At 36.1% G+C, this 25,615-nt stretch overlaps 1 protein-coding gene across 1 annotated transcript in view; it reads left to right on the top strand.

The window, feature by feature from the left end:
• The window catches only part of MNAT1 (MNAT1, CDK activating kinase assembly factor), a 236,020-nt gene that overhangs the window by 105,147 nt on the left and 105,258 nt on the right, over window positions 1-25,615 (top strand). The window contains exons 4-6 of the mRNA XM_027842919.1: window positions 2,227-2,330; window positions 13,678-13,818; window positions 20,887-21,012. Coding sequence (XP_027698720.1) covers window positions 2,227-2,330; window positions 13,678-13,818; window positions 20,887-21,012 — 371 coding nt within the window. The remainder of the gene's footprint in view (window positions 1-2,226; window positions 2,331-13,677; window positions 13,819-20,886; window positions 21,013-25,615) is intronic.

Raw genomic sequence — 25,615 nt, forward strand, 5'->3', positions numbered from 1 at the left:
CTCTCTCTCTCTCTCTCTCTCTCTCTCTCTCTCTCTTCTAGAACAGAACTTCTAGAACCTCGGGGTAGTAGTTTTCAAAGTATGGCCTAGGGACTCCTGGGGGTCCATAAGGTCAAAAGTATTTTCATAATAATACTTTGAGTTTTAATTTCTAATAGGTAAATATCAATAGATATGACTCACATAAACAAGTGCTTTTGGAGGGGTTGTTGTTCAGTAATTTTATGTCTGTGAAAGGGTCCTTAGAACAAAACATTGGAGAATCGTCATCATTGGGAAAGACATAAATAATAAAAATAATTATAAAAAAGAAAACATTCCCCTAAAATGTAAAAATCATGTTTGTATCATTTCTTATAAAACAAACAAAAAACATATCTGAATCTGCATTTCAGTGGCCTCCACCATGGCTAGGTAAAAAGATTACATTTTTCCCAAGATGCCTAAGCCTGGAAAATGACAAAATAGAAAGTGTTTATGATTTGGGGAAAACTATTACATTGATTATTTCTGAGGGGGTAAATGGGAGATGAATGGATGAAGTGGCGCCAGATTACAGTCTCAAAAGAATTTGACAGGAATAGTCACTGAAACATGTTCTGATAGTTGAATAAGCTTTCAGTGAATCAGAATTGCCTTCTTCTAATTGCAAAATTTAATTGAGCCACTTTGAAACAATATGAATTCTAAATATCATCTTGATGATTTTTTTTAATGTTCAGGTTAGAACTCTCAAGTAAAAGGAAAATGACAGTTGAGAGAATAATATTAAGATTAAGACAATGAAAAATCAAACTGAAACACTTGGTAAACTGGTATTTTGGAAACTGAAAAGAAGCAAATCTGGACTGGAAGCTAAACCATTTCCTCTTCAGCCTAAAACTTAATTCTTTATTCTGACATCTGTGTTGAAAAATCCTCTCTTTCTCCCCACCAAAAATTTAGATTACATATCTGGCAGTATTTCCTATAATGAAGCAATCTAAATTATTACTGGATTGAAGTGAGATTACTTTAGTTGTACTTGAACTCAAAATCAGAGGGTTTGAGTTGAAATCTCAGTTAACCCATGTGACCTTGGGCAAGTCACTTAACCTCTTTGGGCCTCAGTTTCCTTATCTGTAGAATGAAGGGGTTGGACTATATGACCTCTCCTGTCTTTAAATTTATGACCCTATTGGATCCACTAATACCTTATATGTCTAGATTATTTAAATGGTAAAAGGCTTAAAGAAAAATGAGTGCCTACTATGTCTACTTCTGGCTGAATTTACTTATTCATTTAGTAATCTCCTTTTCATAAGAGATATAATATTTAAATATTACTTCATTTGGTTCTCACAACATCGTGAGGAAGATTTCTATTACTATCCCCATTTTACTGTTAAGGAAACTGAGCCAAATAGAGGTTAAGTGATTAGTCCAGGGTCACACAGTAAATGTTTGACGCCAAATTTGAACTCAGGTCTTTCTGACTCTTAAGGCCAGTGTTCTAGCCAATAAACATATAAAACACATCCACTATAACATACACATTTTCTAGAAAATCCAAACACAAGCAGTAAGCCCATCTTATCAATAAACAGTCAGTTAATAAGTGCTTACTCTGTACCAGGGACTGTGCTAGGCATTGGGGATACAGATGCAAAAGTGAGACAGTCTTTCACAGGTGTCCAACTCAACTCATTGTCCAGGCCATGCAAAACTCCCACGTAGGGCCCAAACCAGATTTAAATGTAACTTGGATATGTTTTTGTTGTTATTCAGTTGTTTTTCAGTCACGTCTGACTCTTTGTGACCCCATTTGGGGTTTTTGTGGGAAAGATGTTAGAGTGGTTTGCCTTTTTAATTCTCCAGCTTATTTTACAGATGAGGAGATTGAGGCAAACAAGGTTAAGTGACTCGGCCAGGTTCACACAGCTAGGAAGTGTGTGAGGTTGGATTTGAACTCAGGTCTTCCTGACTCCAGGCCCAGAGCTCTTATCTACAGTACCACTTAGTTGCCCCTATACCTTAAAAATATTTACACTTTAAAAATTACAAAATAACAGTGGGTATTATAAAAATCAACATAGACTTCACTTGGTTTTTATATGGTTAAAGGACACTTTGAAATTGAGGGAATTTTTAAAAAATTGGTGCGATATTTGTCAGTTATGATGATGTTTGTGAGCATAAGATATACATTACTATGTTCTCATGCAATTGTGGTTTCTTCTGATGCAGTTTTTAACTTGACCAATAATGTGGATTTGGACAATACCAAAAAGAAGATGGAGTTGTACCAAAAGGAAAACAAAGATGTCATTCAGAAAAACAAGCTAAAATTGGTAAGTTGCTAACTTTTATGTTTTCCTTTATTTTAATAGAATTTGATGCTTCAAGTTCATGCTATTTTAATGGCTTTTCCAAGGTTTAGGTCAGATTTAGTGAAAACAACCCAGTTGATGGTATTAATAATATTTTAACATGTTTATTATTTAAAGATCTGAATGCATGAGTTTATCTGTGTGTTAAATGTTACTTTTGCTAGCATATATATTCTCTCCTAGGGGTTCATTTGGACAATAGCCATGAAAGACTGTTCTTTCTTATGCCAGGAGAATAGTTGCTTTTTCATTTGAAAGGAAAAGAAAATTCCAGACACAGGCATTTATGTAGCTCCCAAGAGGGGAATGAAGAAAACAAAGACCCTGTTAATAAAAATGTAAAATGAATTATAATAAAACTAGAGAAACAAACTTGTAAGCTAAGGTCAATTTAGCTTACTTTGCTGGTTACTTTTTTTCCCTTAATGTAAGAGATGTAGGGGCTACTCTGACTCAATTTGGTCAAAATATTTATCAGTCATCTTATTAAATTAAAAATTAATCTAAACAACTTATCGTAGGACCAAGAGAAGGTATTTAAAATGCATTTTGCAAAGAAAAAAGACTGCATGTATACCATGATCCAATCATCAGAATTATATATTAGTAACTTCAGTACTGTTTCCTCTTTAGCTCCACTTTATTCTCTTATTTGACAGAGTCAGAAAAAAGACAATTTAAAAGTGAATGTGTAACTTTTAATTTGCTCAGAATACGATAGCATGACCTATTGGATCCAATAGGCTGTTAGAGCTAGAAGGAGACAATATTGTCTAGCCCTTTCATTTTATAGATGAAGAAACTGAGGCCTGGAGAATGAAAAAGCTTTTCCAGGATCACACAGTTTATATTTTATTTTTTTAAAATACTAATTTTTTTTATTTTTTTATTTTTTAAAAATATTTTAAAAATGTATTTTTTTCCTTATTACATATAAAAACAATTTTTAACCTTCATTTTTAAAAAATTTTGAGTTCCAAATTCTCTTCCTCCCTCCATCCCGCTTTAAGAAGGCAAGCAATTTGATATAGGTTACATGTCCAATCATGCAAACTTATTTCCATATTAGTCACGTTGAGTCACACATTTTATATTGCTTAGAGGTAGAACTCCAATTGTTTTCCCTCCTTGACCATTTCTTTCTCCATTATTCAATGCTTCCTCTCTTAAACCATACTGCTTCTGAAGGAGTAAAGTCCTTTGATATCTCATCTTGATGGTAGATGTCCTCCCTACCTCAGTGCTTCAGAGGATTTTCTCCAAGCTCACACTTAGGTTGACTTTGTTAAAAGGAACTTGAAGATTCACTAATTGAGTTGCCCTAATTTTTTTTTTAATTGTTGATTTGACCAGAAATGTCTTTTTGCTTGCACCAGAGTATTTACATAAAATAATGGAGTAGAATGGTAACATCAGAGTTTTATACTTAACCTTGAAATGAAAAATTATTTCATGTTAGGTACATTTTTCAATTAGAATTTCAGTTCAGTGCTATATCCATTTTCTTTTCATGGTTTTAAGCCAAAAAACAGATCTGTGGCTACTATAAGTGAGTTAACTAATTTCAGTGTAGTTGTGTTATAAAAGTAGTCATATTTACATTTCTATATGGAACTTTTAAAATAAAATTTTGAATTTTTTGAGTTACAGACATTGTTCGGGAAGTATGCCATGGATGCTATTAGAATTATCTCTGCTTTTCTGGAATGTTTAGATCTCCTGTTTTTTCATTTAGATTATTTAAGTCTAAATGTTCTCAGTCAGTAAGTCAGCACCATTTATGTCATGTTCTTTCTATGCAGAACAATATACTTGGCATTGTACTGGCTGCTTGTGTGATTAATGTTGTAAACAAACAAATTGAGGATTATATTTCAAATAGAGATACAGGTTCCATCATGTCAGTAATGAAAGTATCATTGGAAAGTTCTATTAACTGACTGCCGTGGAATCTGGGCCAGTAGTTCTTTTTCATATGGCTGGTGTCTTTCATTAACTCTGAGGAATAACTTCTCTTGATTCTGCCTTTGTGTTAAAATAACTCAGAAGGATACAGTGTTTAAAAGAATATAAGGGTTATACCAAAGGTTTTATTTTATTTTATTTTATTTTATTTTAATAAGTCTCTGTTCTGAATTTAGGCATGCAGTAAAGTAACCCAGTTATGAAATGGAGAAACTACTGGGGGAAAGATATTTGGCTCAAAGGGCCAATCATAATTCTTTTCAGGATTCTGTCAACAAGAATATCATTTAGATCCAGTAAAGTTGACACTTGCTAGTATCAAGACAAGTCTATAGAAATTGGAGTCTATCATATTATTAACCACAAGTGTTGCTGTTTGGTGGCTGCTTGGTAGTGTATTAAACTAAGATAGGAAGTCTGATTTTGAATTGGCCATAGTGAAGGTATACCTCATTTCCTATTTTTAGCTTTTAGGATTAGTTTAAGCAGAGATTGATGAGTGAAACTTTAACTTGGGAAAAGGGAGAGTTGTGTGGATAGATTTTTTTTTCCTAATAAAATTTGAATAATGCAGTTGTCCTTTGCTTTCCTACCTTTCCCCCATGAATTGGGCATAAAATAAATATTTACAAAGAGAATCCGGTTTTTTCCTGGTGGTGACTATTATAAAAATTAGAATTTTATTCTCACAGCAGAATTGTTGAATAAATTGAATATTAATATGGTGGGTATAAGTTCCTTGGTTTTGGAGGCATTATTTTTTTTTGGAGGCAGCTGGATGACAATTTTCACCTAATAGTGAGTGCCCTTTTCTTTCAAACACTTTCCTAACTCTGGGCTCTCCTGTGAGCTCTCAACTTTCACATCTCCCATAGAAATATCTTTTGATTTTATGGTTATGATGCTTGGATATTTTCTTCCCTTTCCATTTAATCAGTTAAGTATTTAAGGTATTAAATTAGTGTTAATTAGCCTCCAGGACAGAGAAGCTCTCTTATAATCTTGTGCCTTATCATTGCCTCTTGGAGCTTCTAGCGCCTTCGAACAGCCTTTTCTGATTCCACCAGTGATTAACTTCCTGTTTTGCTATCACTTTGTATTTTGTATAGAACCTTTATTTACTTATTTGTGAACATTTTATATGTCATAGATTCCTTTGACAGTCTGTTGAAGCCAGTGGATTCCTCAGAATATTTTTTTTTTTCTGAGGCAGTTGGGGTTGAGTGACTTGTCCAGAGTCATATAGCTAGTAAGTATTATGTGTCTGAGGCTGGATTTGAACTCAGGTCCTCCTGACTTCAGGGCCGGTGCTCTATCCACTGCTCCACCTAGCTGCCCCCCAGAATATTTTTTAAAAAATAAAAGAAAATAGATGGGATTGCAAAGGAAACCAATTATATCAAAAGATGTCCATTTAGTTTCCCTTTCCAAGTTCACAAAATCCACCCTAGTAGGATGTTGATTGATTGTTGACCTTTATTCTCTGAGAGCACCAAAATGGCATTACTATGTTAGAGTCAAGTTACAGTGTGTCCAACTGTGGCTGATCAGACCAATACAAGCTCAGAAAGCTCCACCGCAGATCAGGCACAAATAGCCCATCTGAACATTTGGGGTGAATTCTCTAAATTTGAGCATCTCTTGTTTCTTTTGAGCTACTTCCGTTCTGCTTTGCTTGTAGAGCACAACACCTTCTTTGATGAGGGCACACCTTATGCTGGTCCAGTATCTCTCATGTCACACAGTCAGTTCCAAAGTTCTTAAGAGAAACCTTGAGAATGTCTTTGTATCTATTTTTCTGAGCATCATGTGAGCACTTGCCCTGTGTGAGTTCTCTGTAAAATAGTCTGTTTGGAGGGGCAGCTAGGTGGCGCAGTGGATAGAATGCCGGCCCTGAAGTCAGGAGGACCTGAGTTCAAATCCGGCCTCAGACCAAACACTTGACACTTACTAGCTGTGTGACCCTGGGCAAGTCACTTAACCCCAACTGCCTAAACAAAAAAAAAAAAATCTGTTTGGCAAGTGTACATTTGGCATTCGAACAACATGGCCAGCCCTTCGCAGCTGTGCTTTCTGTAGTAGTATTGCAGTTTAGTTCAAGAGAAGACCTCAGTGTCTGGTATCTTATCTTGCCAGATGATCATCAGAATCTTTTTAAGACAATTCAAATGGAAGCTATTCAGTTTCCTGGCATGGCTGTGGTATACTGTCCAGGTTCCACAGGTATACAACAATGAGGTCAGCACAGTCGCTCTGTAGAACTTCAGTTTGTTAGTCAGTCTAATACCTCTTCTCTCCCACACTTTCCTTCTGAGCCTCCCAAACACTAAGACAACTCCGGCAATGCGTGTGTCAAGCTCATTATCAATGTGTACATGCTTGGAAAGTACACTAACAAGGTAAATGAACTTATCCACAGTATTCAAAACTTCTCCATTTGCTGTAACCGCTGATTCCACAGGATAGTGTGGTGCTGGCTCATGGAGCACCTATGTTTTCTTGGTGTTAATTGTTAGGCCACAATTAGCATAAGCAGCAGAGAATCAATCCATACTTTGTTGCATCTTAGCCTCAGAGGCTGCATTGAGTGTGCAATCATCTGCAAACAAAAAATCATGTACCAACACTCCCTCTACTTTAGTCTTGGCTTGTAGCCTTTTCAAGTTGAAGAATTTACCATCAGTATGGTAGCTGACCTTGATGCAGTGTTCATCCTCATTGAAGGTATTTGACAGTGTGACTAAAAACATGAGAGCAAGCATGCAGCTTTGTTTCAGTTCCTTGGTGACTGAGAAAGTGTGAAAGCATCATCCATTGTCCAGAACCCAGGCAAGCATGCCATCATGAAACATACAATACTGATGACCTTCTCTGGGAAACTAAATTTTGACATAATTTTCAATAAGCCCTGGTGAGTGACAGTATCAAAGGCCGTCATTGGATCTACAAATGTTGTGTACAGACCTCTCTTCTGCTTCTAGCATTGTCAAGCAGTAGACACCATATCGACCATTCCTTGGCCCTTTCTGAAGCCACACTGGCTCCTCAGGTAGATGACCATCTTCCAGGTGAAAGATTAGCTTATTAAGAAGGACTCTGGCCTCTTGATTGTTGCAAGACAATCTATTTCCTTTACCTTTATAGAGGTGGATAATGAAGGCATCCTTGAACTCCTGGGGGTAACCTCCTCTTGCCATATAACCTGGAAAATTTCAGTCAGCTTTTGTATGAACAATGGACTCCCAGTTTTTAAATCTCAGCTGGAATAGAATCAGCACCAGGTGCTTTGCTATGTGAAAGGAGCCTCATGACATTCCAAACCTCTTCTTCAGTTGGAACTTCGGCTAGGGAGGGATTGACTCAACCTGAGGTAATGTCATTGGCTTTGGCATTGATTGTTGATAGTCTGTTGAGAACACTATTCAAGTGTTCAACCCATCTCTCTAGGATCATGTCCTTATCGCTAATCAGCGTGGCTCCATCAGCACCAAGTAGTTGGGATGCACCATAGTCTTTGGCCCACAAATAGCCTTCAGGTCATTATAAAAGCACCTTGGATTGTTACTATCAGCATAAAACTGAATTTTATTTACCTTCTTACTGAGCCCAAAATCCTGCATCTCTCTAAGCTTTGCTTGTAGGTTCCTTTCTTTTGCGGGGGAGAGGGGGGCTAGGCAATGGGGATTAAGTGACTTGTCCAAGGTCACACAGCTAGTAAGTGTAATGCGTCCAAGGCCAGATTTGACCTCAGGTCCTCCTGAATCCAGGGACGGTACTCTATCCACTGCACTGCCTAGCTGCCCCTATATGTTACTTTTGATGGAATTAAAAGCTGCCTTCTTAAAGATGGATTAACTATCCTACTGGTAAATCCTGTGGAGTTCTCATTTTTCATTTAGCAGCTTCTGAATTTCTCATCATTTTCGTCAAAGCAATCTTGTTGTTTGTGAGTGTTCTGACTCAGATGAGCAAATGCAGTGCTATACACCAAATCTCCGAAAGCTGCCCACTCCTTTTCTGCTTCACTGTTGCCAACTGTGTGTTGGCTGGACTTTCCCGCCAAGTTGGCAAGAAACTGTTCCTTTCCAGAGAAGTGCTCTAATCTGTTGACATTAATTCTTCTGGTAGTCATTTTGCCTCAGGGCCACTGCTTTTGTTGAATGTGAATATTTAGCTTGGAAAGGGTAAGTCTGTAATCAGTTCAGCACTTACCTTCTTCACTGTCACATTCTGTCTGTCCTTTTTACAATCACATAGTCTATTAAATGCCAGTGTTTGCTATGAGGGTGAATCCACAAAGTTTCATTGTGTTTAGGTAAATGGAAGACTGTGTTGGTGATGAGAAGGTCATGAGATGCACAGGTCTTCAGTAGTGAGTGAAAATTGCTGTTGCTGTTTCCAACCCCATTCCTCCTAAGGACTTCCTGTCGTGTCTAGTAGTCTGAGCCTACTCCAGCATTAAAGTCACACAGAATTATAAACTTGTCCTCTTTTGGCATGTTGATGATAACAGTCTCCAGGTCTTCGTAAAATTTTCTTTGACCAGACATGATGGAAAATGCTGTCCACATCCAGAAAAAGAACTTTGGAATCTGAATGCAGATCAAAGCATATTATTTGCTCTCTCTGTCTTTTTTTTTTTTGTTTGTTTCTTCTTTCTCATGGTTTCTCCCATTGGTTCTAATTCTTCTTTACAACATGACTAATGTGAAGGTAGGTTAAATATGAATATATTTGTAGAACCTATTTCAAATTGCATGCTGTCTTGGAGTTGGGGAGAGGGGAGAAATGGAGAGAAAATTTGGAACTCAAAATCTTATGTAAGTGAATGTTGTAAACTGAAAATCAATAAATAAATTAAAAAATTTTACTTTGACCTTATTAGGGTTTATCATGGTGGGAACATAGGCACTGATGATAGTGGCGAGGCATTTTCCTACGAGTGGCACTAGCATTGTCGTAAGCCTGTCATTCACTCCTTTTGGTAGGCAAACAAGATTAGTTTTGATTGCAAAACCTACACCAGCTTCACAGTGCTTCCCTTCACTGTGGCCACTCTAGAAAAACATTGATCCAACTTCAGTAAGCTGGCCTCCGTTTGCCAGCCTTGTTTCACTCCTGGCTGCTATTTGGATGTGATACCTGCTCAGTTCTCTTGCAACAAGAGCTGTTCGTCTTTCAGGTCTAGATTTTGTGTTGTCTGTAAGTGTGTGTACATTCCTTGTACCGATGGTGAGTGGAATCATCTTTGCAGAAGTTTTTGTACTTTGACCACAGGGTGGGATCCCTGCCTGCTGTGGTAATCAGGCCATGGTTGGGTAAGCAGACCATTTTTAGGGCAGCTTTTCTAGTCCCTTCCTCATACCAGGAGGTGAACAGAGCTATCCTTAAAAGGCTGCTCAGACACTCAGGGGGCTGCTGAATCTCATTGCTGCTTGCAGTGAGAAGATGACCCTATGACCTGGGCCACCTGTGTGCAAGGTTTTGACTACAGCTCTCACTGTATCTGTACCTGCTGCTTCGTCACTTGCCTGTCACCACAGGACATTGAGATAGGTAAAAATGGTAAAATGATACTTGATATGATTTGTGCGTAAATTGCATTTAAGTGAGGCAGAGTTGCATGAAGTCGTTGGCCTCACTGTTCCTTCTAGACATCACAGGCCAGTGGTGGGACAGAGTCAAGATGACTGGTGATGGCTTGAGATGCAGTGGATGACCGTGGCATCTTTGATGTCTAACCAAGCTCTAAGCACCTGCTTCAGCTGCCTTCATGGCCATTGGAACAAATTGTTCTTGTTCATCCATTCCACCAGGAGAAGTCTTCACATGCTTGGGGTAGACACCCTCCCAACTCACTGATGGGTTTGAGACTCCTTGGTTACCCTCAACCTGGTTTAGCTCATCAGCTGAAATGGTTTACCAGAATGTGGCTGCTATTCATGCTGTAGCTTCTTGGAGCCACAGTTGAGAGTTAGGTGGATCAAGTAGACACCAAAGGTGGAAAGCAATCCGTAAAAGGGCTCAGCAGCCCTCATACTAGAGGTCCTAATCTTCCCTGAATACACCCTATATACCCCAGTAGGATGTAAAGTTCTAAACAACAGAGTATGTCTTAGTTTTATTTGTAATCTGAGCATCTAGCACAGAGCATGGCACATAGTAAGTACTTACAATGATAGTTGATTGAGCAATTATTCAGCTAGCTCAAATTATCATAACCTATTAATTGGTCTTTCTTCTAGTGTCTTCTCTCTCAAATCTATCCAATACACAATTTCTTTATACACTGGTATGACTGTGTCATTTTTCTACTCAAAAATTTTCAGCTCCCTATTGCTTATGTATAATAAAATATAAACTCTGTTGCCTGGCGTTTAAGACTCTCTACAATCTATTTCCAGCCTATTTTTTCAACCTTATTTCAAACTATTTCCTTTCATGTGCTCAATAATCAAGCCAAATTGAACTACTGTTCCCTAATTTTTATCTTCATGCATTTGTATAGGCCAGCCCTCATGCCTGAAATGCACTTCCTTTTCATCTTTGTTGAAATATTTATTTTTCTTCAAAGTCTAGCTTAGGGATCTACTTTCATGAAATATTCTTTGATTGTCATTTCCCCCCCGCCCCCACCTGCACCCTGACACCCCCCAAATGAAAGTGAGCTTGCCTTCCTAAAATTTTTCCTAAGGTTTTTGTTTGGATCTCTCCTTTTTCCTCTATTACATTATGTCTAGTCTCATATTTATTTGTGTACTTCTCATATACCTCCAATCAGCTTTATGAGGTTAAGAGCTATGTCCTTTGTCTTTTATCCCTAGTATCCGATGCAGTGAGTACCTTGAATTTAGTAGATGCATTGTACTTATTTGTTTGATTGAAGTGATTTTGGCAAAATCCTCAAGAATCTAAATGCTCTCTAGCTTCTTTGCCATTTTGCTCACTGCTACCAGCTGAATGGTGGATTTTACTAGTAGCAATTTAAGATTAGTTCTCTGGCTTCACAAAGCATAGCAAACTTGGGCAGACATATTTATATAACTGTCTTTATTTTTAAAAAAAATTAACACAGAATGGGGAATCACTTAACTTTTGAATTGTCATTGAGAAATACTAAATTTCTCAAGTATAAGGTTTCAGATTGGCAGAAAATTCATAAATGTATACAGATGATACATACTTTGCTATTTCACTATCAGTATCACCATTAACTAGTGTTAATTGCCTATTACAGCAGGGAACTCTGTTAGCAGATCATTTAGAAAGAGATACAACAAAGAGTCCTTACCCTTTAAGGACTTAGAGGCTAGTTGAGGATATGGAATATATACCTACAAAGACAAATAACACAAGATCTTTGTGGTAAGTACCACATGAGTAGTGTGCGTAATAAGTGCGATAGAAATTCAGAGGAGAGACTGAAGACTAAGGACCAGCAATCCAGTGAAGCCCTTATGGAGAAGATAGGGCTTGAAGCTGAATTTTGAAGGACTAGGACTTAGATCAGTGGAGAGAGGGAATCTTCTTTCATAGTTAGGTATTGAATAGAGAGAGCCCTTGTTTGGAGGGCAGCCTTCCTGTAGAAGAGGTGAGGCTAGAGGGGGTCCACATTGTGGTGGGGCTCAAATGTTTGGCTGAGTCCCACAGACATGCCTTGTCAAGGGCAAGGATCCATGGCTTTTTGAGCCACACGGGAGTGTTAGTGCCTATTGTGAAATGGCTTGTAAGTCCTCAGAAATGAATTAATTAAAGTGGTATATGAGTTTTGTTGTTATGATTTGATATCTGGTTGTAGTTTATGTAGAAGATTTTCTGAGGAATCTTTCAGATTTTTTTGAGTAGTGGGTAATGACCAGAAAGTGAGATGAGATACTGGAGTTCCAAAAAAAGCAGAAATTACTGTTCTGTGAAAATCATTTATGAACATTCTTTTTTATAACTATTAAGAATGCTGACAATAGATTTATGGAGAAGGAAAGAATTTATGACCAAATGAGATAGAGAACATTATGAAATGCAAAATGGATAATTTTGATTACAGTAAATTAAAAAGCTTTTGCACAAATAAAACCAATGCAACCAAGATTAAAAGGAAAGCAGAAAGCTGGGAAGCAATTTTTACAGTCAATGTTTCTGATTAAGGCCTTATTTCACAAATATATAGAGAATCGAATCAAATTTATAAGAATACAAGTCATTCCACAATTGATAAATGGTCAAAGGATATGAACAGGCAGTTTTCAGATGAAGAAATTAAAATTATCTATAGTCATGAAAAAAATACTCTAAATCACTGTTGATTAGAGAAATGCAAATTAAAACAACTCTGAGGTCCCACTTCATGCCTATCAGATTGGCTAACATGACAGAAAAGGAAAATGATGAATGTTAGAGAAGATGTGGGAAAATTGGAACACTGTTGCATTGTTGGTGGAGTTGTGAACTGATCCAACCATTTTAGAGAGCAATGTGGAACTATGCCCAAAGGGCTATATAATTGTACATTCCCTTTGACTCAGTAATACAGCTACTTGGTCTCTATCCCAAAGAGATTATAAAAAAGGAAAAGGACTCACATGTACAAAAATATTTATAGCAGCTCTTTTTGTGGTTGAAAAGAATTGGAAATTGAGGGAATGCCTATCAGTTGGGGAGTGACTGAACAAGTTGTGGTATATGAATAATTATGCTATAAGAATTATGGAATTATTATAAGAATTCTGCTGTTATTGTGCTATAAGAAATGATGAGCAGGTAGACTTCAGAAAAACCTGGAAAGACTTACATGAACTGATGCTGAGTGAAGTGAACAGAACCAGGAGAACATTATACACAATAATAGCTACGTTGTGCGATGATCAACTATGATAGGCTTAGCTCTTCTCAGCAATATAATGATCTAAGACAATTCCAAAAGACTCACAATGGAAAATGCTGTCCACATCCAGGGAAAAAACAATGGAGTTGGAGTGCAGATTGAAGCATACTATTTTCACTTTTTTTGTTGTTGTTTCTCGTGGTTTTTCCCTTTTGTTCTGATTCTTTTTTCACACCGTGACTAATTTGGAAATATGTTTAATGTGATTGTACATGTATAACACATCAGATTGCTTGCTGTCTTGGGGATGAAGAAGGGAAAAAAGGAAGGGAGAAAAATTTGGAACTCAATATCTTACAAAGTTGAATGTTGAAAAGTATTTTTATATGTAATTGGAAAAGATACTATTAAGTAAAAAAAAATGTTGACAACATTAAGCTCTGGTAAAGTGTTAAATTTGGTATATAGAGTCAATGTTTGTGGGGAACCCCTTGTATTAAACAGGTGTCATGACTGTTTTAGACTCGAGAACAGGAGGAGTTGGAAGAAGCTTTAGAAGTGGAACGACAAGAAAATGAACAAAGAAGACTCTTTATACAAAAGGAGGAACAATTGCAGCAGATTCTGAAAAGGAAGAATAAGCAGGCCCTCTTAGATGAACTGGTAAGTTGTTCAGTTGTTTTCGTTATGTCCAATGCTTTGTGACCCCATTTGGCATTTTCTTGGCAAAGATATTGGAGTGGTTTGCCATTTCCTTTTCCAGCTCATTTTAGAGATGAGGAAACAGGGTTAAAAGTGACTTACCCAGCATCACACAGCTAGTATGTGTTTGAAGCTGGATTGAACTTAGGTCTTCTGACTCTAGGTCCGGTGCTCTATCCACTATATTACCTTAGGTACCTCATCTGGTAAGTACTTCAAAATAAATATATAGAGAACTAAACACAGAAGGCTGGTACTTTTTATTTTGAAGTATTTACCAGTTCAAGATAAAAACATACTAGCCTTCAGTGTTTAGTTTTCTATTTTGATGTTAGGTGTTATATTTAAACATTTCAAGTGCTTGAGGCTGTGTTGGAGAAAAATTTATTATTTTTTATTATCCAGTTTTATTATTATCCAATATATTAATATATTGGAGTTGGAATCTTGTATTACTTGTATCCATTGTGGATTCCATTTTAGTACATTTAATATTGGAAATTTTCAGAAGGACGTTTTACCTGTATTACAGTATTATGGAGTGAAAAGTAGCAAGATCCAAGTCTATTTCATTTTCTTTGTTGATATGTTTTGTTTTGAAGTAAGACTTTCTAACCAAAACCAAAAAATTGCTCCCACCAATCTAATAACATGACTATAACTAATAGTAGTTGTCACGTTCCACTTTTTGTAGTTTACTGATTCTTAACAGAAAGGAGGTGTAAGTGCTTTAACTTTAATAGTGTGGCACCAACATTGTCCATTGTATTTGATTTAAATTTTATTGCCTTTCTAGAACTATAAATTTCTTTTATGGAATTACAATACTTTGTCTTTCCATCTTTCTTGTGCCCACTCCTCCTAAACTTACTGTTCAGCCTCAGTGTAATCTCTTATGTCTCCATCCCTCAGAACTATCCCAGGTCATTGCCCCTCTTTTGACTACACTCTCCTACTTGCACAGTTTTTCCCCTTTGTTGAACCAATTCTGCTTTACACAGTCTCCTAAACTTGAATCCTTTGCTCCCTTGTCCTACCACTGATTAACCTTTGCCAAACTCCAACTATGGATTAATCCTATCATCTATCTCCTTTGCTCCTCTTCATATACTTAATAGAATTGGAGAAAATCCCAAGACTGCTGACTAGGTCCATTACAAATTTATGCTAACTCATCTTACCTGAGTTCTCAGTGTAGCAAACAATCAGTAAACATGTATTAAGCACCTAGTAAATACCAGGCACTGTGCTAAGAAGAGCATTCCAATTCCTGACTAATTGATTTCCTGTCCCAGTCTACTCAGCAGGTGTGCCAAACCTTTTCTTCTCTTTTCAGTCGTCTTGCACTACTCCCTCCACCCGCTTTGTTGAGGGTATTATACTTCCTTGAAAAAAAACTGAGGTCATTTGACAAGAGTTCCCTTTTCTCCCTTCCTTATCTCACATTCCTCTGACATCATTCCCCCTCCCCCCCCCTTGCACTCCACTATCTTATTTTGCACGTCAGCATTTGATGATGAAATGGGCTGTCCTTTTCCAAGGCTTAGTCTTCTATGTGTACTTGATCTCTTCCCCTACTCCCCCACCCTTACTCCCTCCTTTCTCCAACAGATTGTCCCCAGCTCTGTCATCCTTATTTTCTCTCTACTCTTCAATCTCTCTCTCTCTATTAGCTTCTTCTCTACTGCCTTCAAACATACTCAAGTGTCCACCATCTTTAAAAAAAAACACAACCCTTACTAGATCCTACCATGCCCACCAGCTGTTATCATCCTTTATTTCATTATCATCCTTTATCTGTTTCCTCAGCTGAACTCCTTGGTGTTTCCAGTTCTCTTCTCACTCTCTTCTAAACCCTCTTCAGTCTGTCTTCTGTCCTCATCTTTCAGGTGAAACTGTTGTCTCTGAAGTTACCGATGCTTTCCTAATTGCCATATCTGATATCCTCTTAAATCTCCATCTTTCTCAAGCATTTAGCACTGTTAGCCATCTTCTCTTCCCAGATACTCTCACTCGTCTCCAGGTTTTTCTGGCACTGCTGTCTTGCTTCTCTTACCTTTCTGAGCAATCCTTTGCTGGATCTTCATGTCTTGCCCACTAACTCTGGTTGTCCCACAAAGTTCTGTCTTGGGCTCTCTTCTCTTTCTTTCCGATCTCATCTGCTTCCATTGCTTCAATGATCATTTCTCTGCAGATGATTCCCAGATCTATTTATCTAGCCCTCGCCTTTCTCTTGAGCTCCAGTGTTGTGTCTGTTTTTAGGTAGATCATAGACATCTCCTGTAAGATCAAATACAAAACCCTCTGGATTTTAAAGCTCTTTATGATCTGGTCTCTTCCTGTCTTTCCAAGTCTTTTTATTTCCATCTATGAATTCTACAGTATAATGACACTAGTCTCCTTGCTGCCCTCATACGTGACACTCCATTTCCCTCCTCTGTGCCTTTTTTTCCCCCACAGTCTGTCTCCATGGTCTGAGATGCTTTCCTTCCTCACCTCCACCTCCTGCCTTTCCTGGCTAGCTTCAAGATTTGTTGCAAATCCTGCTTTCTGCAGGAGACTTTTCCTAGGCCTCTCTGCTCATGTCTTCCCTTGAGAGTCTCTTCCATCTACTCAGTATTTTGTATGTATGAAGTTGTTTACTTGTTGACTCTCCCGCTGGAATGTGCCCTCCTTGACAGTAAGGACTATATTTTTGCATTTCTTTGTATCTCTAGCACTTAATACAGTACCTGACACTTAGTAAATACTTAATATTTGTTGACTGACTGTTATATAATTTTTTGATGACATCCTTTACCATGTGTTCTTCTTTAGAGGTCTTTGTTGTAGCCTACTCATGGAACCCACCATTTCCGTCTTTGTGGTGCTCATCTTTAGTTCTTTGAGACTGTGGTGTTTCCATATCTCATTTCTGCGTAGTACCATCAGTAAAATGTTGGTATTGAAAATAAGGATCGTTGCTTTTATGGGAGTCTTTGGGGACAGTAAAAGAGCTTTGTGATTGAGAAAGCAGTTCTGCCTGATCTTGTATTCTTTTTCAGTTATAGTCCATCTGTACTCTTTATCCCAGATATATGTATTGTTGGAAAGTCTCCACAGAGTGTACGTGGAAATGCATGTTAAAATCTGTATATTAGGCATTTTTCATCCACTTGGTCTTTCTTATGTGCATGGATAGGTCATATTCTTTTGAGTGATTGAAGATCTCTTCCAAGAGGTTATGTAATGTACTTATGCTTGATTTAATCAACAGAATGTCATCTATAAACAGGAACATTTAGATAACCCCACCATGTGTAGGGAATTCCTACTCATCCTGGACTCTGTGTTACATCTCATTTGTCATGTATCTGTTCATAGTCAGGGCATCAACTCATTACAACTAGGATGAGAATTTGTAAACAATAACAAAGAATAATGTGGTAATGATATGGAATGCAATTGAAATTGAATTATCTACATTATTTAAACAAGTAATTGAACGTTAGAAATGGGAACTGCATCAACACCAGCTATAATCATTTCATTCAGAAGTTTAACCAGTGTGAGTTAATTGACAGAACAGGCAACTATCACAGCCCAGAAAGTGTCTTACTCAACAAAATGTGTGATTAATTTGCCAAATAGAGAGAGCTAATGCCAAGGCAACAATGAGAGTAAAGACTACATCTTTGCCTTTTTAAAATTAACTGAAAAATATAGAGAATATGAGGTTCTATTGTGCTGATTGTTTGTTGATCATGAAAAAGGATTTGATTTGGTAGAAAAAAAGCCACTTTTTAACCTCTTTTACATCAAGGTGCTTCCCATCCATATATCAAAATCCATTTAGGATTTATTACAATATAAACCTGATTTGGGGGTTAACAAAGTTTTTAGAGCAATTATTTTCACAGGTATATTCAGTCCATCAGAGTTGTAAATAGTTTTTGCTTCACTGAGCTGATTCAAATGAGAATCTCTCCTTTAAAGTCATTGTGTCATGAAGCAAGAGGAGAAATTATCTAAAGTATATTTTGTGTGTAATCTGGAGTTAATATAGTTTTTTGTGAGTTTCTTCTTTCCACTTCCTGTTTTCTTCATCTGCAAGTGATTATAGCGCATTTTTTTTTAACTTTTTAGCTCACATAACAATGAGATAATAATCCCAAGCAATTTATAATGTGTACCAGCATACAATTAAATATAATAGATTTGGTTAGGGTACTATTATGGTTTTAATTTCCAGTTTTCACTTTTTAGTTTACCTCTTTATGTTAGTTACTTTAATTGTCTAATCTTTAATCCAAATTTAAGTTGGAGCCTGACATTCCTTTTGTTTCTTAAGAGGCAAATTTTAAAGTTACTATTTCTAAAAAGGTTTAGAAATTTTAATATTCAGGGTTGTTCTCCTGAGCTAATTTAGACAGTGACAGCTTTTTGCTAGGTCTTTTGGTGGAAGGAGAATGGTTTTCTTTTTCCATTGATTGGATTTGGAACATGTACCAAAGCTCTCTTTTTAACTTCTGCAATTGAAAAGTCTTGGCATGATGTATGTATGTATTAGGATTCTAACTTTACAGTGTTAACACACATAGTGTAACCCAGTCAGGCATAATCTTGCTTAGAAAGTCTGTGTATTTAAGCTGTGCTATAATTCGATGTATTTCCTTAATAGTTTGGAAAAAAAATTTTTGAACAATTTCTTGATACATTAAAACATTTGCACAATGAAAATTGCATAACGTCTAAAATTTTGTATGAGCTAATATCATTGTCTAATATTGCTTGATTTTTATTAGAAATATTGTTTGCCAGATGGCTTGCCAAAAAGGCAGTTTAAAAATAATCTTTTTTAATGTGATCATTATAAGGCTTTTTAATGAGTATAACAGGCAATCTTATTAAAATTTCTTTAAATATTAAACAATTTACCTTAAGGTAATAAATGTAGGCCAGGGTGACTTTCGAGGTAAAATGTCAAGCTCTGAAAATAAAATCACTTGAAAGCCTGAATCTGCATTTTATGCCTTCTCCAGAGCCCATGCATTTGATGGAGTTTATTTTACTTTATTGGGGTATAAGCAGAGTCTCTGCTTAATTCTACTTTAATACTCACAAAAGCTTTTAGGCTATAAATTTTTGTGAGTAATATATCGGAATTGAGCAGGTTAGAGGCAGAGGTGAAACACTCATAAAGAAAATCCTGTGCCTCAATAGCAGATTTGTTTTCAGCCTTTTAAGAGTTTTACCATTTATTAAATTTTGGCTATTTAACTCTTTGAAATACCTAAACACGTTAGACTTTTTGGTGAAGATTAAATCAGAATTAAGTCTAGGTCAAGGCTGGATTATCATCTTTTCTTTTTTGGAAATGTTTTACTGATGGCCTTAAAAAAAACAAAATACTTTGCTGTCACTTCCAAGTAACTCATTCTACCCTTATCAAAGAATCCTCCCTTATAAAACAAACAAGTACAGTGAAGCCAAGAAAGTCAACACAATTTGCTATGTCTAAAAGTGTATGCTCATAGTTGATCACTGTGTTAAGAGGTGCTAATCATGTTTCATTGTCACTGCATTGATCAGAGTTCTGAAATCTTTCTGTGTTGTTTTCCATTATATTGTTGTTATCATTTTAACAAAAAATCAGCTATAATGATATTGCAGCTTATTATGATAACTATTATGATAGTAATACAGTGTTTTAATTACTTATCCATAGCATAGAAGTACAGTGTTTCTCATAGGTTTGATTTGAGTGACTTCTTGCTTGTTAAATATAGCTAAGTAATTCATTTAACAAATATTTATTGATTACTATATTGTGCCAAGTATAGTTTTGTAAAATGAGTAGGTTGATTCTTATGACTTTGGGATTTAGTAACTGTTTCAGAAATACGCTGGAGTGGGGAGGTGGAATTATTATTTATATAGCTTCTACTGTGTGCCAGGCACTGTGCTAAGTGCTTTATAAATATATCTCATTTGATTCTCACAACAACTCTCCATTTTACAGTTGAGGAAATTGAGGCAAACACAGGTTAAGTGACTTGCCAGGATCGCAAAGCTAGTAAATATCTGAGGCTGTATTTAAACGTAGGCTTTCCTGATTTCAGACCCAGTGCTCTATCACTGTTCCACTTGCTACCTCAATTTGGTTATTTCACTGCTATCCATTATCTTTATCTTTTCATTCTGTGAATATAGAAAAAGCACTTGATGCAGATATGTATTTCTGTTTGTTTTTGACCTTCAACATCATGAGCAAGTGAAGAATCTGGATATGATTTAGGCTTTACCTTTAGCTCCACAGCAGTTAAAGTTAGAATACTTCAGCATTCATAGATGTAATTAGCCTTTTTAATAACAATTATTCAACCAGCACATTTTCTGTTTCTGTAATATATAAGGTGTGCATGTCTTTGTATACAGATGTATATTACCAGCTGTTCTTTTTTAGCTAAAATGTAAAATTTTAAGTGTTTAACTATCATTTTGTTACTTAATTTTAAAAAAATTGGCTGAAGTCCCTAAAAATGTTAGTAAAGGAGAAAAAAAAATATGCTGTTAGTTGCACCTACAATAGTGCCATTGTGCATAAAAGAGTAAGGATCATTTCCAAACAGCCTCAGGTGAAATCGAATGGGAAACAATTTCAAACTGGTTCGAGTTCATTGGTAAAAAGAATGTGTCTTAGATAAACATCTGATCCAAGTTATATTACTTTGTACTGTTCTTTCTGTGATTAACTTACAGTTTTTTTTATTTTAATAAATTTGGTAGCATTTGAGATTTGGAATATGATCCTATATTTAATATGCATTAAAAAAATTCCAAACCAAAACTTTTTCACAAGTTATTCTGATTAATGAATCTCAATAACTTTTACTTATAACCAGGATTGTTAATACTTTCTGTAAAGTGCTTTCTATAAAGAGGATTTAATGTTATAGCAGTGCTTATAGATAAGGCTGTAATATAAGACTTTATGCTTCTTTTAAAAAAAAAGTTTTTATTCATAATATGCCTTAACTTCCATTACAGGAGAGTTCTGATCTGCCTGCAGCTCTGCTTTTAGCACAGCATAAAGATAGATCAACACAACTGGAAATGCAGCTAGAGAAAACTAAACCAGTAAAACCAGTGACTTTCTCCACAGGCATCAAAATGGTAAGCCTTTGGGTTTACTTGTTGGAAAGAGACATTTATTTCAGTGATCACAGTACTGTAAAATCTAAAGCTATATTATATTCATCACTGCAAATAGAAAATATAACTAAAAGGTTGAGGTGATTAAGAATAAATGTATCTAGAATGTAGTAACAACCAAATGAGTATATATGATTTAATAATTTGATTAAACGAGCAATAGATGCATATTCTCTGTATACTAAATAGAGAAAGTGGTATAATTTTTCCTGTGATAACTTGAAATGATTTTTGAAGAGACTTTCTACAAAAATTCATTGTTGATGCATTATGTATTTTATAATTTTAGAAACATGAGAAAAAGAGTGTTGCCTAAAGAAAATTAATAAAATTGGTTAAATGGTTAGAGGTATAGTTGTGATTTTTTTTCCAGATAGCTATACTTTTGTATTGCTGGTTTACCTATTCTGAATTATAATTGTTCATTGGCTGGTGTCTGAATTGTTATATGTCCCCAATTTATAGTCTAGTGTTAAGAAAAATTATATTTTCACCATAATATGAAAGCAAAATATCAGAGTATCTGCTTTTGCCTCAGATTTATTGCAAATAGAACATTTCCCAAAAGTCTTAATGCAAGTTTAAGGTAGTTTTAATAGCTTTGAGCTGCGCTGACATTTGAGACACCCTGTATGAAAGTTAGAGATTTACTTATAGTAGTATTGAGTTTTTTCTTAGCAGCTTGTGCTTACAAAGATAATTTGGGGTTCAAAACAAAGTTTTCATTAACCTTTTCCCCTCAGAACAGATGTGTAAAATGAGTTATTAGCAGATTTATTTAATCTACAGAGTAAATAACAATACTCATTCCTTTTTTTTGGTTTTGTTTAAAAATTTGTAGCTAGGCATATTAATTTTTAAAATTATGTTTCATATTTAATCTTTTTATGTAATAACTATAAATTGCATGCCTTTGAAATCATGTAAATACTTTAAAAAAACCTTAGTGTTTAGTTTTATTCCAAACTTTATTATTATCATCAGGTGATTGGACTGAAAAATTCAAGTAAATTTTATTCCGTGGACCAGTTACTTTCATAATATAGTCATTTAATTCTTTTTCTGACTCTGCTCAAAAATATTATTATAAACTTAATAACTCCACAGAAGCTGTCAAACATACAAAATTAAGATGAATTCTTGCCCCAAATTCTTAGCTTTTAGAAAGGCAGAACTAAACAAATTAACTAACAACAAAAACCATAATTTTGTTTTCTCTTCCTTTCTTGGCTTACCTGATATTCCACTATTTTTGGCCCTATTTTCCTTTTTTTCTTAATCAGTGTATGTACATTTCTGGTTTGACTGATTTCATTCTGTTTCAGTTAATAGAAGTCTTTCTATGCTTCAGTTACTGTGTTTTGTTTTGGCCTGGATTTGTGGTTTCATTGGTGTGGTATGCTTCTGGTGTGGGAATGCCTCTACTCCCTGTAACTTCCAGTTCTAGAAAGTTGCCTAGGGACCTGGGACGGTAAGTGATTTGCCCATAGTCTCATAGCCAGTTCATTTCTAGGGTAGGATTTGAACCCAGTTTTTCTAGACCAGGGGTGGGGAACCTGTGGCCTCGAGGTCACATGTAGCCTTTTAGGTCCTTGGGTGTGGCCTTCTGACTGAGTCCAGGTTTTACAGAACAAATCATTTTATTAAGGGGATTTGTTCTGTGAAGTTTGGATTCAGTCAAAGGGCTGGACTTGAGGACCAGGAGGGCCACATGTAGCCTTGAGGCTGCAGGTTCCTCACTCCTGGTCTAGACTGTTGTACTATACTGTTCCTCGTCATAGTTTTTTTTGGGAGTTGGGGGGCGACAATTGGGGTTAAGTGACTTGCCTAGGGTCACACAGCTAGTAAGTGTCAGGTGTTTGGTGTGAGGCCGGATCCTTGTCGTAGTTTTATGGCACCATAATTTTCTATTACATTAAGATAATATACCTTATTCTGTCCTTCTCTAATGACTGGACAAATAAGTTGTTTCTTTTTAATAAAATACTGGGAAAAATGGTTAGCACTATGGCTGAAAATGAGATGAGATCCACAGTCCACACCACTACTAGAATATATTTTAACTGGATCAGTAATCTAAATTAAAAAGATTGATTTAAAAACCTCAAGAAATATCCAGATTATATTTGCCTCAGCTGTGGAGAGGAGGACATTCTTATTATTCAAGTAGAAGGAATCAGTTTCCTGCCTCCCCTTACATCCCTCCTCCTTGTTCCTTCCTTCCTCTACCCCATCCCTCCTTGGCTTCAAACTGCTATGCTCCATGCTTTTGCAGCAAGACTTTCTAAGACCAGTCCTTGGATTTGTTCCTCCACAACATTAGAAATGGAAAACCAATCAGACATGCATGAATGAGATTCCTTTTCCTTTGCATAGAACTGATGGCCCTGACCTTTGAGCATTCAGATTACATCCCTTCCCTGGAACTGATGTGAAGACGTAGGCTGCCCTAGTATTTGGAGGGATTAGTTGCTGTCCTAGTTGAATCTTTTTCTTCTTTTTGTTGTTTCTGTACTCAAATACTAAGTAAGACTTGAACCTTAATTTTCTCTTGTGAATTAAAAATAGGCGATGGTAAAGACCTTTAGCTTTGAGTGTTTAGTTGTCAGTCTAAGATTGCAGAATATTGTAACAGAGGGAAACCTGTTACCTCCTGAGGCTGACCATTCCCTTTTGGATTGCTGTGTTAGGAAGCTTTTCCTTACATAAAGCTAACTCTGCCTCTCTGTAATTTATGTCCATTGCTCCTGATTCTGCCCTTTGGGGTTGAGTAGAACAAGTACAATCCCACTTTCATATGGAAAACCTTCAGGTATTTGTGGTAAGCAATGCTCCCTCCTTTAAATCTCTTCCTGAGGTTAAACATCTCCAGTACTTTCAGCTGATCCTCATAATGCCCTTCACTACAATAGTCACCTTTGCATTTCTCTGAACTGATAATTGATACTTGTATAATGCTTTAGGTTGGCAAAACACTTTGCCTAAATTATGTCATCTGATTTTTACAGCAGTTGTGTTTAGGTGAGTAGTATAGGTATTATTATTCTTACTTCACCATTGATGAAACTGAGGTTCCAAGAGGTTAAATGACTTCATAGAGCTGTTAAGTGTTGGAAGTGAAATTTAAGTGCAAGCTTTTCGTGACCCAAAGTCCATTGCTTTTTCCCATAGATCATACCCCTTCTTTCTGCTTTACCTTTTTTTCTGTCTGCCTAATCATACCATTGATTCTTATTGAATTTATAATCCATTAAAACCCCCAGCTTAAAAAACCAAAAAACAGCATTGAACCATGCCTCTCCCAAGTTGTAGTTGTGAAGTTGATTTTTTAAATTTATTTTCCTCACAGTCCCAGAACAATTATCTTTTTAACTCTTGTGAACTGTACTTTTTGATTCAAAGCAGTACATATCTACTTTCTACAGTTGAAAAGGTCTTGAAAAGATTTATTGAAGTAGAACATCAAGACTCCTTTAGTAAGGTGAAGAATTTTTTGGTAATGCAAATAACTACCCTCTAGTTGATCACTTTTATAAGTCTAAATTTTATTTTTCTTAAAGTAGAGAATATTTGAACAGTGCTTTGAGTAGGCAACTAGATGGTATAGAGTACTGGAAGATATGGATTCAAATGCTGTTTTAGAGACTTCATCTGATTGACCATGGTAGTTACCTAACCTGTCTGAACCTCAGTTTACTCATCTGCAAAATGGAGATACTAATAGTTAGCTGTACTACCAACTCACAGGGTTGTTGTATGTTGATTTGGAAAGGAACAATTTAATACTAGCAAGTCAGGCAAAATGCCAGTCATAGAAACAAGTCATAGACAACTGAGAAATAAAAAATTGATGTAGTGAGAGAATCTTACACTTCTGGAAAATGTCTTAAGTCAAAAATGTGTGTGTATGTGTGTGTGTGTTTGTACATATACGTATACATATATGTACAGGTGCATGCATGTATATGTTCTTATATAAATATTTGAACCCTGTAGCCAATTACAAGTATGAAAGGATAGGAAAAGTAAGGATGAATTCTCTACTTTAGCTTTGGTTTCTTTGTATTATTTGAATTAATATTCGGAGGAGAAACACCTAAATCTTTTGGAGTTGAAAGAGATTTTGGTGACTTGTTATTGGATATAGTTCAGACTAATCATTAGTTATGTATAATTTTGAGCTGGTCCAAATCAGCAGGAGTCAGCTGTAATAAGCATTTATTAAGCTCCTACTATGGGCTTAGGGACTTGGAATAATCAAAGGCAACTAAGTGGGATGAACATTACTGCTCAGGAATCTAGAATACCTTTAGCACCTCAACAGTTTATTTCCATTTGTACATTGAGCATAGCAAGTATGAAGAAATTAATTCCTCAAAAATTATCAAAATATAATGTAATTACAAATAACACTTTAATTTTAAATGGTAAGGAACTTTCCTCTAGTCTTAAATTTACTGTAGTTTTTTTATTGCTTGTGCTACAATATTATTTTCAGTTCTAGCAAATGTTCAGCAGCTGCTTCTGTTTTTCAGACCGTTTCTTTCATTACATATGAAATACT

This window comes from Vombatus ursinus, unplaced genomic scaffold (genome assembly GCF_900497805.2).
Source record: "Vombatus ursinus unplaced genomic scaffold, bare-nosed wombat genome assembly UNPS02014893.1, whole genome shotgun sequence".
Classification (NCBI taxonomy): Eukaryota; Metazoa; Chordata; class Mammalia; order Diprotodontia; family Vombatidae; genus Vombatus; species Vombatus ursinus.